Consider the following 13,575-nt stretch of genomic DNA (forward strand, 5'->3'; position numbering starts at 1 on the left):
TTTTCCTTCTGTCATTAGAGTCACAGATATCCCACCCTTTGAATAACCTTTCTGTAAAACATTTATTTTGAGAGTGTCATGCAGCGTTACTATTTGAGAGCAGAAAGGGTAGTTGTTCTGGTCTGTAACACATCAGGTACAGTAGTTTAGTAATTATCAAAGACAGCAGTAGTGACATTGTCTAATTTGTGTAATAAGGACAAGTACTGTCATTGCTTTTGTTTACTAAGATATGGCAACAGCTCTGTGCCGCAGATGGCTGTAACAGAGCTATCCAGTGTGTTTGTTGATGCTGCATCAGCATGCTATGCTTAACTCTCAGCTAAAGATATCTCTCTTATCCATGTCTTACAGCTGGCTTCTGTGCACAAGCTGGAATGGGGAGGACTTGGCTCTGCTTGTACCTGAAGAAGTATCCAGCATAGAGAGCGCTGATAGTTGAACAAAGGATTCACCTACCTGGGTTTTCTAATCGGGCATGCTCTGGCAGAGACCGTTACGTCATATAGGGACCATAGAGATAACACAACAGTTGCAGACACAATCTCAAAGTGGCCCTGCAGCAATAAGCACTAAATTGGTAGCACTCTTTATCCAGTGCGGTGGGTTGACCTTGGCTGGACTCCAGGTGCCCACCAAGCCGCTCTGTCACTGGGGAGAGGAGAAAATAAGATGAAGAAAAACTTGTGGGCCAAGATAAAGGCAGTTTAATAAAGCAAAAACAAAGGCCATGCACAGAAGCAAAGCAAAACAAAAGATCTATTCTCTACTTCCCATCAGCAGATGATGTCCAGCCACTTACTGGAAATAGGGCTTCAGTATGTGTGGGGGTTGCTCACAAAGACAAACATCATAATGAATGCCGTCCCCCTCCTCCTTTCTCTTACCTTTTATTGCTGAGTAGACGTCATATGGTATGGAATATCCCTTTGGTGAGTTGGTGTCAGCTGGCCTGGCTATGTCCTCTCCCAAGATCTTGCCCACCTCCAGCCTACTGTCACGGAGGGAATGTTGGGGAGACAGCCTTGATGCTGTGCCAGCACTGCTCACAGGAGCCAAAATACTGGTGGGTCATCAACGCCTGTCCAGCTACCAATACAAAGCACAGCTCTGTGAGGCCTGCTGTGGGGAAAATTAACTCCATCTCAGCTAGACCCAATACATCCAGTCTCTTTTTAGCATTTGAATAAAGCTAGCTCTTATACTTAACTATGCAAATTGTCTGGCAATTAAGATTTTAATGCTGCTTTCAGCATAAAGAAAAAAATAACATAGGATGATACTCTCTTTCCTATTATCTTTTCTCAAGTTTGTCAGCTGTGGATTGCGATACATCTTTTATCATTCTAAGTGGAGTGACAGAGATAAGCTAAGACGGTGCTGGCAATTCTGAAGCCAGTGGAGCCTATGCCAGCTGAGGATGTGGTCCACTGGGTACATCATAAAAGGCCGGCCGTAATAGAGAAGCCCCCAACCCTGTCTAAAATTACTAAACTAAAGGGTACTTTTTTCAGAAAGCAACCAAACTGGGGGCAGTACTTGCACCTGCTGTAAATAGACTTACTGCTCTGCAGTTAGTGTGTTTGTGCAAGTTTAATGTACGATGTGTGGACCTTGCCTTGTGTGACTTGGTTCTTAAAATGGATTTTCACACAGAATTGTCAGACAAGTTCCAGCTTGCGGAGTGTGAAGTTAGGCCTATGCCTGCATTTTGCAGAGGCCATATTGCACATTTATTTTTATCATTTTCTACATATTAAGGACTGCATACAGACAATCCTATTTTTTGTCTCTCAGATATTTCTTGGTTTCTAGTTAAGCTGGCTGTACTTAGTTTAAAAGTTTCTTCTAGTGAAAGGCCGTAATAGCATTTCTTTTCAGTGGATCTTTGATTATTTTTTTAACAACCCTGAAATTAGGTGACCAAATCTGAATTGTGCATCTAATCATCTTGCAATGAATGCAGCATAATTTATGAGCACTTGAACAGCATTTCTCATCTTCAAAGCACTCTATAAATGCTATTAAGACCCTCCTTCCATAATAGATATTATCCTCCCTGTTGCAGAGAGATAATCCACTGAGAGGACAAGTGACGTGCCCAGGGCCACAGTGCAAGTTGGCGAGACTGCCAAACCTAGAAATCAGTTTCTGCATTGATTCTTTACCTTCCTTGAGATCTTTAAGAAGAAATTATCCACAATATTAGCTTCTGGAATGCACAGCACTGCGGAAATGTCAATATTGCACCATTTTAAGGACTACTCCCACGTGTTTTTTCAGAAAGAATTGGGCAGACAATACTGTTCTGATCCCTTAAAGTACAGGTAGGTGGTATGCAACTGTCTTCCCCCAAAACAGATTAGGTAGAGAAATCAAAGTAATGTAAAATGCTTGACATTCACAGAAGGAAAACTCTAGGAAAGAAGCTATGTTGTGGGAACTGATTTCACATGCACACAGCGTAGGATGGACGTGGCATATGCTGTATAATCAATAATCTGCTTACAGCCATTAATATCCATCATGTGAACAGAGTACTTCTGCAGAACTTTTCAGTGGTACTCCAACAAAAATAGTCCCACATCATGATGATACTGTTGTAGATCCTTTTTGTTTGAACGACAGCATTGTTTCCAAGCTATGTATTGTGATCATGGTGAAGTTTGGAAGAGGGTTCAAGAGTTTGCACTATCCAGGAGACCACTACGTACATGTCACTGGTGAAAACCATGCCATTTATCCAGGGCCATTAGCTTTTCCTAGCTAGTTTAGACACTAGCCAGTAAAGAGAACTGCTTAACTCTCCAGCCTTGAGGTGGCCAAGTTGCTGCCAACTTCTTGGAGAAGCAAGCCGAGTTGGAATAATCGGTGTATCCAAAACAATGAGTACTTGTAAAGAGATTAAGGAAACACTGATGTAAAGGATTTCAGCACAAAGGTTACATTGTCTCCCTTGCCTCTTCATTATGCAGTTATGTAAGACTTTATGAAATTAACACAAAACTGCCTGGAAAAAGTAAAGCAAATGAAGAAGGGATATGTGCCTTCACTGGCTGTTCTTCAGTGCACACTTCTGGTAGCGCTCAGAAGGCAGCAACAAAGCAAGCCAGTTCTGCAGTGGCATTCTCTTGGCCCAAGTGAGAACGTGCACATACACTTCAGGAATGGCTTTGAATTGGTTTGGTTATGCTATACAAAGTAGTTGCTGTTTGCAAAGTTTTTCTGGTACACACAGCATTTAGAACTGGATGTAAGTTCAGGTCAAAACAGATGAAGGATATGAAGTGTGTTTTTTAAAGTGCCTAGCACAGTGCAAGTTGAGGAAACCAGGTACTAATGTGCTTCATATTAAATAAAAATATTCTAAGTTTATAGTAGTTGCTCTGTTTGTATATAAATGCAAATTATTTTTTATTTTGACAAAGTAATAAAAAGTTTGGTTTTTTAAACTCTGTTGCATTTGTAGTTCTTCCATTGTTTTTTGACAAGTAGTCAATGGGATTACTGGTGGAAGAATGTGCAAACAGAAGCAGCAGCACTGTTGTGTCATCTGTTTTTTGTGGTTATAACAAAGAGCAGTGCAGGAAGATCTGCTTTTGCCTCTCTCCTGTGCTTGGGGAGAGGGAAGGATGCTGCCCAGAACATCAGCACCAAGAGGAGGCCAGGACAGGACTGCTGTCTGCAAGAAGTCAGCACCAGGGCTTGTGTTGCACCTCTCAGACGGGGGGACCAGCAAGTGCCTTCCCCTCCTTGGCCGGGTTGGGTCCAATGTGAGACCAAGGCAGGGTCTGTCCCAGCTCCACTTGTCAGCACACCTTGTGTGATGTGCCTCTGTGGGTTGCTGCTTGCAGTGCCTGCCTTACAGAATGAGGTTTGTATGAACTAGAGAAGGGGCCAAAAGCTCAAACCACTGCAACACAGAGCAAGTGCAACCCTTCCTTTTTATCTCAAAAGCTCTTTGCCTCAGTCCCGTTTGACTCCCATTACTCTATTAAAAGCATAAATTCTTGCACATGCCTCTTAAATGTACCATTTGCTTTCCAGCCTCGCTAACCGCTAAAATTAGCTTCCTTGCTCTGAATATGGCTTGATCTCACCCAAGGTTACAATGAAGTGTACTAATCCTTGGACAAAACCGCCTAGAAATTACATCCAGCCTCCTAATCGGTGTTCACTTTTTGCTGCACTAATGAGAAACTCTACCAACATTTGCCTTAATGTAGTTTTTTCTCAGACACAATAGCATCCATCTTTCAGTCAACCTCAGAAAAGGCTGACTACATAGAGATACTCTGAAGCAGGGAGCTACGAAGTGCCATAACTGTGTACAACTATGGGATGGCTCCGTTTTCTGGAACACGGCTGGTACGAAAGCCAACCTGAAAGCACCCCTAGAAGGCAACTCCCGTATCTTGCTCACAGAAAGAACAGGACAACTACACAGAAGCAAATTTTGAGTAGGTCTGCGCTGGCACATTCAATCTGTCAGTCCTATATTTAACATTGCTAAGGCAAAAAATACCAATGAGGCCTTAGCTTGTATTTCATAGCACAAGCCTGTAATCTCTGCAACTCAAATGAAAGACAAGTGAAACAAGTTTAAATATAAAACCAAATAAATCCACCAGTGAAGTGTCTCATACTGTCATCTCAATGTTTTTAATTTACTGCTGTTTTGCAATAGATGCACATAGAAGTGCTGTAAAAGTTACAGGACAAAGCTAGAGGCTTTTGCCCATGTGGATAGAGAATCTGTAGCAGCTTATAAGCACACTGAAAAGCAGAATAGAAAATAATATTTCAGTTGGAAGGGACCTACAATGATCATCTAGTACAACTGCCTGAGGACTTCAGGGCTGACCAAAAGTTAAAGCATGTTAAGGGCATTGTTCACATGTCTTAAACACAGACAGGCTTGGGACATTGACCACTTCTCTAGGAAGCGTGTTCCACTGTTCGGGAGATGCTTGGGATTGCAAAAAAGAGATGTATAGCAACATTTCTGCTAAAATTCTCTACAACAGATCACTAAGTGCACTTAGCAGTTTAACCAAGTCATTAAAAGCTGCCTAATAAATGCAGTTCCTGTGTTAGATAAGTGTCAAGCTCCCCACAGAGAAGAGATGACTTGCACGATTTATATATGAAATGCACACCTGTATGACATGACAAAATAGCAGTTGCAACTCTGAATTTAATAACACCCCCCACTTCACTACACAAAACACCTTTCAGAGGCCTGCTCCTTTAAAAGGTATATTTAAGTAGAGGTGTCTCATTCTCCCTTAATTACAACCTGATTTTGGTAAACCCACAAAAATATTTCTGTATGTGTCATCCAGTACCACTGTATCTTCATGTTCTCACTGCAGCAGGTTTATTGGGTACTGTCACAATGAAGCAGTGTTACTTCTTAATCCCCGAACTACCTACATTTAGCAGTGGTCTTTTGGATTACGTTCCCAAATGGGATTTTAGAACACTTCTTTAAACTCCAAGTGGAACTTCCTTCTACTTTCAGAAACCACAATATCCTCTCAGGGACACAGATTAAAAAATCCAGACCTTTAACTCTTTTCTCAGAGCAATACTTCAAATTCTACACAAAAGCTTAAGGGCTCACTCATGAACAACAGTCAACAGGAGGGAGAAGATGTATGTAGCAGGATTCCATTGGCAGTGCAGAAATTAAAGATCTTTAAAAGATACTGCAAGAAAAAGCAACACCACAATTTGTGTTGTGGATAAGAGATTCTTGATTTACGACTAAATATATTTTGGAACGCAACAGCATTTATAGCAAACGTTTATTCAATAGTTTAAAAAGTGTATGGAAATTTTCATGAACAAAGAGTTAACTCAATGGAAAATACCTTCTTTGCCCCTTAAAAAGTTCTTCTGCAAGAACATCCATTAAATGCATTTACCTACAGTAACCAGTTTTAAAATGCACGGGTATTGTTGGATTTCTTGTATACATATGTAGCATTTCAATAGCTAAGCTATTGTCCTGAGCAGTGTACAAAGAGACATTATGTAAACCATCTAGTTACAGGACATTTATGTAATTGACAACAAGCAGAGAACAATTTATACTTTAAACATTTAATGTGCCTTTTCATCAAGAAAGGCAAATAATAGGACTGCGTAACACTTAGCGTCAATTTTGTATCGGGTATTTAGATCTGCAGTATAAAGACACACACAAAACATTTTTGTGGAGTACATTTTGTTACAATAAACCAAGCTTGTATTCCATCATCATGTGTGGTTCTCCCATAACCTCACTCTGTGAAGGATCTGGAAAAAAAAAGTTGACAGCATAAGGCTTTTACCAAGCTACAAAGATCAACAACAACTATGAAGATGACCATATTTTCTTCATAAAGACACACACCCATGCACCCACCCACCCACTTCAAGTAAAACCAACCAGTTCTACATAAGCACAGCTTCCTATAGCCCAAATCTCAAGGCTGAATTTTGTATTTAAGAAAACTCAAGTCTGACTGAGGCTTTTCCTCGTAGATGCTCCACATCTCTTTCCAATGCAACTTCTCTGCACAACAGATTACACTCCAGCCCTTCTGTTAAGTTGGGACATACCCATGGTTTCGCGTCTCCACCCAACCTCCTAGTTTCACAGAAATCCTATGCCGTTAAATATCTCTGAGATTTCCTCCATTCTGTAAAGTATGGTTGACATTAGCAACTGTACTCAAAAGTTATCAAGGAATGTGCAGAGGACACAAGAAACACCAATACTGCCAGTATGAACTTCATTTCCATGCAAAAAATAAAAATTGTAAAAAAAAAAAATCAAGGCCCGATAAAAGGTTGTGACTGCACTTTGGAAGAGATACACCTTTCTTCATGGGTGTATTGGAGTGTTTTACTTCTGTAAATAAACCACATTAATGCCTTTGATTCCTCCAGAGACACCAAAATTATCTAATCCAGCCCCAGCTGAAATAGAACCTTACCAAAACCACTTCTAACCCACTCAACTCCTTATGACTCTAGAAAGATCTAACAGCTTGTTGTGAGCAATGGTTAATAACCAAATTCATATAAATTATGTTTGACCTTGCTCTACCCCCAAACCACAATAACCTACGGTTCCTTCCCTTGCTCCCTGTAAATCCACCCCCAAAAATAACCCCATATTTACCTCATGCCTCTAGATTCCCCACTTACTCCTCCATTATTTCCAGTTCCCTATCTGCCTGGCTTTTTCCATTCTCCAATCCCACCTCAAAATACCCTCTGCCTCCTTCCACGTCCTTAACTACCAGATAGAAATATGTAATTTTTTAAAAACTATTTTTCCAGGTTTATTCTAGTCCCCACATACTAACTGTCAGTTAGAAGCCCACCACACAACCACAAACTATTGAGTTAATTTGAGGGAACCTTCCCCCTGCCACATCTCTGGTTCATCAGTTCAGTATCTCTCCTCTAGCCTTTCTTTCTTTTTAATCATACAACTTATAAAATCTTTAGATCTTTGTAACCTCCACCTGTCAAAATCTGCACAAGTAGTTCAAAAGTTTCTGGGTTAACAGGCATACAACATAACTGCACAATCTCCTACTCCTTTAGAAACCCAGCCTACGAACAAATAATGGCTTACTCAATATTTCACAGTAATTTCCACACAATTAGCAGCTGAACCACATTTATTTTTCCTTGCCCAAATGCTTCTTTGCCTTTAGGAGTTAAACTTTTTCTACTTTGTGTGAGGAAAAGAACTTCACAGTTCCCAAATTTTACCTTTAAATATTTCCATAACATTCAAAACAGAATGTATTTACCATTAAGTATATCCTCAAAACCGATGCTTTCATCATTTCCCCTCAGAGTATCCAGTGCTACGTTTGAGCTGTGAAGAAATGGGAGACGCTGGACCTGTAAAGAAACAACAAGAGTTCAAGTTTCTGTAAGTCTGAAATTGAAGGAGTTTATATTTGGATTTCTCAGTCTGAAGGGACTGAGAAAAGTGACAGGCAAAGTCACTTCTTCCTTCAAAAACAGTGATGAAATAAGAGAACTACTGGCACACATAGATAGCAAAACTTTACTACCACCACCGCCTTCTATTAAACGTTTATCTCTCTGTTTCGGAAAGAATAGTCTTTCACTAGATTTGTAGCTTTCACTGTGGTGTAGCTACTGTAGCAAATAATGTAGTTTAAATAAGAGGCAGGGTTGTTTTTTTCTCCTCTATTACCACATAAAGCTGGGAAGTCTCACTGCAACAAATGACACACCCTGATGTCAGCATCGGGTGATTTGACATATACCGCAGTGTTTGGAAACCACATTCTAAGCTTCCTACATCTCTGACACAAGTCAGGAATGTAAGTTAAGGAGCTATTTTGATTTTCACATCTAAATATTATCCTCCTTGCAATTCATCTAAATAATAGTTATTTCTCTGATTCCCACCAATTCTTAAGGTTCAAGTCCACTCCCAGCTACTTTCAACTCTCTTTTGCACCCTTCACCGACATCATTACAAAAAAATTTCAAGAGGTACACACAGCATTCAGATCCTAAATATTCTGAGAATGGCATATTTGTACTTACAACTGCACTCACTACTAGTAATGACACCAGTTATACCATGAACATATTTCACAACCATAAAATTATCATGTAGCTATATCTTTACAATACAAAATGTGTCAAAGATTTCCATAATCACTACTGGTACAATTGGCAGAAGACAAAACACTGTTCCAGTAAATATTTTAGAGAAGTGAAATTAAACCACAAGAGAACTTGTATACAAAACACAAATCTAGCAGTGAAAAACCTTTTGAATACCATATTTCCCCCCACCCAAGAATACCTGTAGACACACCCTAGCAGGATATCCTCACCTGTCTAACTTTCTGACATGTGCTAAAATCAGCTAAGAAAAGACTCTTCCTCCTAAGACAGCACAGCTGACATCAAGGGATGGTTTCATACATTCTGTCTGACTTTCACATCTTCAGGACGAGTAATTTCTGCCAAGTTTAATGCAACTCACTGTGGTTCAGTAGCACCTGATCTACTGGAAGGGAGCAGAAAATTGCTCCAACTCACTTGTAAAAACAACTCTTAATAGCTTGACAACCTTCAACAAGCCAAAAAGGTTTACTAGGACCGATAAGCTTCCTGTGTTTCCTAACGGACAAAAGTCAGCCTCCCTCCAGTTATTCTCCATCCTAGGAGATAAGAGGGAAAAGGAGACAGACTCAGCTTCCCAATTAAGAGTTAAAACCTTTGAACATAACTCTCTGGAGACCTCACCTGACCTTACAAGAAAGGCTGTGGAACAATAATAAGCACACAGCAAGGTCTCTGCTTCAGGTTTCACATCACCTCTACATCCACTCCCCAAATCACTACCTGCTTCAAATCCCTAAGTCTCTTCGCCCTACAGATGCAGAGACCCCTTCCTATGAAGGTTTTATGCTCTACGGAGGAGAGTATTAGTTTTAGGAATTAATACTCAATTCCTCCTGCTTTTCTCTGAGGGCTTACAGGAAGCTAGTCCACAGAAAAGCTAGAACAGGTACCACTTCACCAGATGAAAGGCTTTAGCATACTGACTGTTCTGGAAACTACTAATTGCAATGTTTGGTTGGTTGGTTTTAATAAAAGCAGTCCAGTGAAATAATTTATTTTGGAAACACAAGGTATTTCAACAAAGAAAGATGTGTCTCTGAAAGCATGTTCCAAGATAAAAATTTTTTCAAGTGGTTTAAGTTATACCAGTTGGATAAGAATACCTACCTGTTTCACTGCTCTGAATTCCATCTGTAGCTTTAAAGGCGCGTGGAGTCCTTGAATATTTCTCAGTGTGGCAAAGTTTGTTTTATCTTGATTTAACTGGAACTATCCCAAACAATATTGATTTTTATTTTAGAAAAAGTTATTCAAGTACAGCCATAGAAGAGATTTGTGACATCCTACTTAAATGAACATGCTTATTTAATGCATATGTAAAAATTCAGTGATTCCATCATATGTGTCTCAAATGCACAAGACAGACAGTGATACAGTAATATTGTTTTTTGAAACTGAAATTGCTTTTTGCTAGATTTTATTACAAATCAATTGCAGCAATTTTGTTATTTTTTGACAATCAGGACGTGTAACACCACCATGTGGTGGAGTTTTACACTACTGAGCATTACTAGAATATTGCCAGCATGAACTGGAAGCGAAATCTGGTTTAAAGTAAGAACACAAACTTGAAAGCCACAATTAATGTTATTGTTAGTCATCGGAGTCTCTACTTTAAAACACTTGAAATACTTCTTTTCCGATCAAGTAGGAAGATAGAGCACCACATACACTCCGTATGACTCCGAAAAGCAAAAGAAAGCTCATAATTTTACCATCTGCTCTAAAACTGAGCAGTAAGACAAAGAGAATCCATTTAGTAGTGCGTTATTTTAATGAAAAAGTGCTGGCTCACGAATACCAAAGTACACATGAGTAACTATACTTAATGTCAAACTTAAGCTTAAGTAATCCAGTCTCGAATCCAGCTTTTATAGTAGTGACTACATGCCTGTAATGTTGATACAATATAACATTTTAAAGTAAAACAAAAAATGCAAATCTCTTATTTTAAAACCCATACTCAATCATCATGACAAAAGCCTACTAGTAGAAGAATATAAGCCCATTTACGTGGAGGGATCTCAAAAACTAACAGAAAAACAGAAGTCAAAGGCATAACATGCATTTTCTTCATAACAACCTACATTGAATGCTCTTCAAAAGTTAGCAGAAAATACTATTCATATGCCACATCCCAAACTTAAAGTTCTAGTCACATTATTTTTCTTTTATTTTATAAAGGTAGGGGTCCTTACCTGGGTAGCAGAAAGATTTGGTTTCTACTTGTGCTGCCTGAATAACCTACCATTTATGAAAGCAGTAAAAGCAACCATAACTACCTCAGGCTAAGATAAATCTTTTGCCATTCAAATGCACATGAAAATAATTCTTAGATAAATCGGCTATAAACTTACAGAAAAACTAATGAAATTATGTGTGGAAAAAACCAATTTAAAAGTTTCACATACTTTTTAGGGGATCACATTGTCTGTTTTATTTATGTGCATTTTTTTCTCTCTAGCAGTTAAAAACTAAGTTGTAGCAGTCAGTTGTAAAAAAAAAAAAAATCAATTGACAAATAGCTCTGAAACATTTATGGTATTTCTAAGTAAGCTTGTGAAGTTGATGTCACATTAACATTATCTTTCAACTCAAGACAACATTAGCATTGGTTAGAATAAGAATACACTAGACACTAAATTCAGATTTTGTAATACTGATTAGCTTAGCAGTTTGGAAATAGTGCCTTTGCTTCAGGACACTTTGTTACATCAAATCTGTGCTGACAAAACAGGCACCAGAGACAAGATTCAGTCAAACCAGCTATCAAGCTAAGGCTGTCAGTCTAGTCTCCCTTTACCTTCAACCTATGGTCCAGAGACCACTCTTAAGTGGCCCATGAGTGATGACTAAACTGGACAAGACTGCATACACTTATGACAAACTCTATGTGTAAAGTTTCTAGATGGGGATCCAGTAACTCAATGAAAAGTATTTATGTGTTCACAGATTGGAAGTCTGAAAATGAAGATATATGGTAAACCTGTAGGCAAAAATGGGAGGATCAGCCTTCCAGAGGTGACAGGTGTGCCCTCCACCGAACTATAGAGGCTGCATACAAAACTGGCTTAATAACTTTTAGATGACTAAACCTTAGTAAGTAAATCCCTAATTGGATGCCCACTTACACACTTGAAGCAGAGAGGGTCACAAGTGGGAGGTTAACATTAAAAAAATTTGCCAACAATGTTATTTATATAACTAAAATATTAGGATGGTTGAATACCTTTATTCTGTTAAAGGCAAGACCCTGCTCACTACTTGTTACTGCACAAAGCAGTCCAGGTAACTACATTGTTAATTTAACCTTCACAATTAGTTAAGAGTGAAGATGGCTATATTTGACGTTATACTTACATTTTTTTCTGACAACTCCAGTGGGTGGCTGGGCAACAATTCATTTTTCACACTTGTAAAACTAGAAATACAAGTAAAAAAAAAGAACTTCAAATTAATTGGGATATCATATTTCAAGTTCAATTCCAAAACTAATCTGAGATACAACCATCAACACCATTAACACAGTCTGAACTACAAAAAAAAAGAAAAGCTTAATAGTGAAGCAGCAAATAAGCCCTCTCACTACAGCACTACCAGAAGAAATATAATTTAAATTTCAGGCATCCTTTTTTTCTTTATATCTGACAAAACAGAACGAGAGTTTTTCTTCCTTGACCCCCTTCAGAAACAGAGAAAAATATTAATAAATGAAAACATCATAGATTTAATTATGTCCAAGCTACATAGTATCTGATTTTAAAAGTCTCCAAGTTTTGCAACTGAATACTGTACATACCTTCCTTGCCCTCGTTGTTGTATTACCCGCATTTCAAACTCCATTAACTTATTTTAGGTTCATTATCCAAGACATGTACATAGTTTTGCACTCATGTAAAATGGCAAAACCTGAAAACACTTTTTACTACATAAACTTTACTTTTTGTACCAATGCTGAAATTAACCATTTCCCACAATACTATGGCACACTCATATACATGTGGATTAAAACTAGCATATATTTCATAATTACAAATACTTTGCCATCTCTTTAGAAAAGAGCAGTATCACACAGGTAAAAGTATATTAATGTTATCTACTTCTTATGTTTCACATAAAATTCACACTTGAAAGGCAATCTGACACACCTTCCAAGAATCTTCTTTAAAAATACAACATTTAACATGTACTTTCTTCCTATATCTGAAGTTCCAAACTGGCCATGGCACAATTCAACAAGAAAAAGTAAAGCATACCCTCTGCGTAGAAGATCATGACCTTCAAATGGTCCTGAAGCTGAAAATTCAGGAATTGGGATACTATCCTTCAAAAGAGAAGAAGCTCCTCTGGAATTCTGCAGCAAAAAAAAAGTGAGGATTACTTTAACAGAGCCAGACCCCTTTTGTTTGGGCCATTACGCCAGGTAAATGAAACAAAGTGCTCAAAGACTCCTTAAACTACTGACATACAAGCCCTAGACTGTAGAGTCTCTTTAAAAACAAACAAAAAAGCCAGGACCACACTAAATTAGAATGCTTTCAGAGAGTCCAATAACAGTTAAAGGGACTGATAACAAATTTTTGGGATATGGCTGAAACAGTTGAACCTGCAACTACTCCTTGTCATTCCCACCTTGGATTGCAGGGATGGAAGGGAAGAAGGCAGGTCATGCTCAGCTGACAGAACAAAACATGTCTGAGCATTCCTTCATTTACTTCCATACAGACACAATCAAGTAAGATCAAACTGATTTTACCCACAGCTTAAGGCTGCCATAAAAAGAACAATGCATATAGAGCATCTTCCAACTAATGTACTCAACAGTGACCAGACCGTTCTGAGACTGCTGTAAGTTACAGCACTACAGAGACATTACCTGGAAGATGTGATCAA

At 38.7% G+C, this 13,575-nt stretch overlaps 1 protein-coding gene across 1 annotated transcript; it reads right to left on the reverse strand.

The window, feature by feature from the left end:
* Positions 1-5,796: 5,796 nt before the first annotated feature.
* Positions 5,797-13,036, reverse strand: POMP (proteasome maturation protein; the record flags this gene model as incomplete). The annotated part of the gene is made up of 5 exons (XM_010074735.1): positions 5,797-6,303; positions 7,818-7,911; positions 9,790-9,891; positions 12,043-12,103; positions 12,831-13,036. Coding segments are annotated over 5 exons (531 nt in total), but the record flags the coding sequence as incomplete, so codon positions are not given.
* Positions 13,037-13,575: the final 539 nt, after the last annotated feature.

The sequence above is a fragment of the Pterocles gutturalis genome, unplaced genomic scaffold (assembly GCF_000699245.1).
Source record: "Pterocles gutturalis isolate BGI_N339 unplaced genomic scaffold, ASM69924v1 scaffold38687, whole genome shotgun sequence".
NCBI lineage: Eukaryota > Metazoa > Chordata > Aves > Pterocliformes > Pteroclidae > Pterocles > Pterocles gutturalis.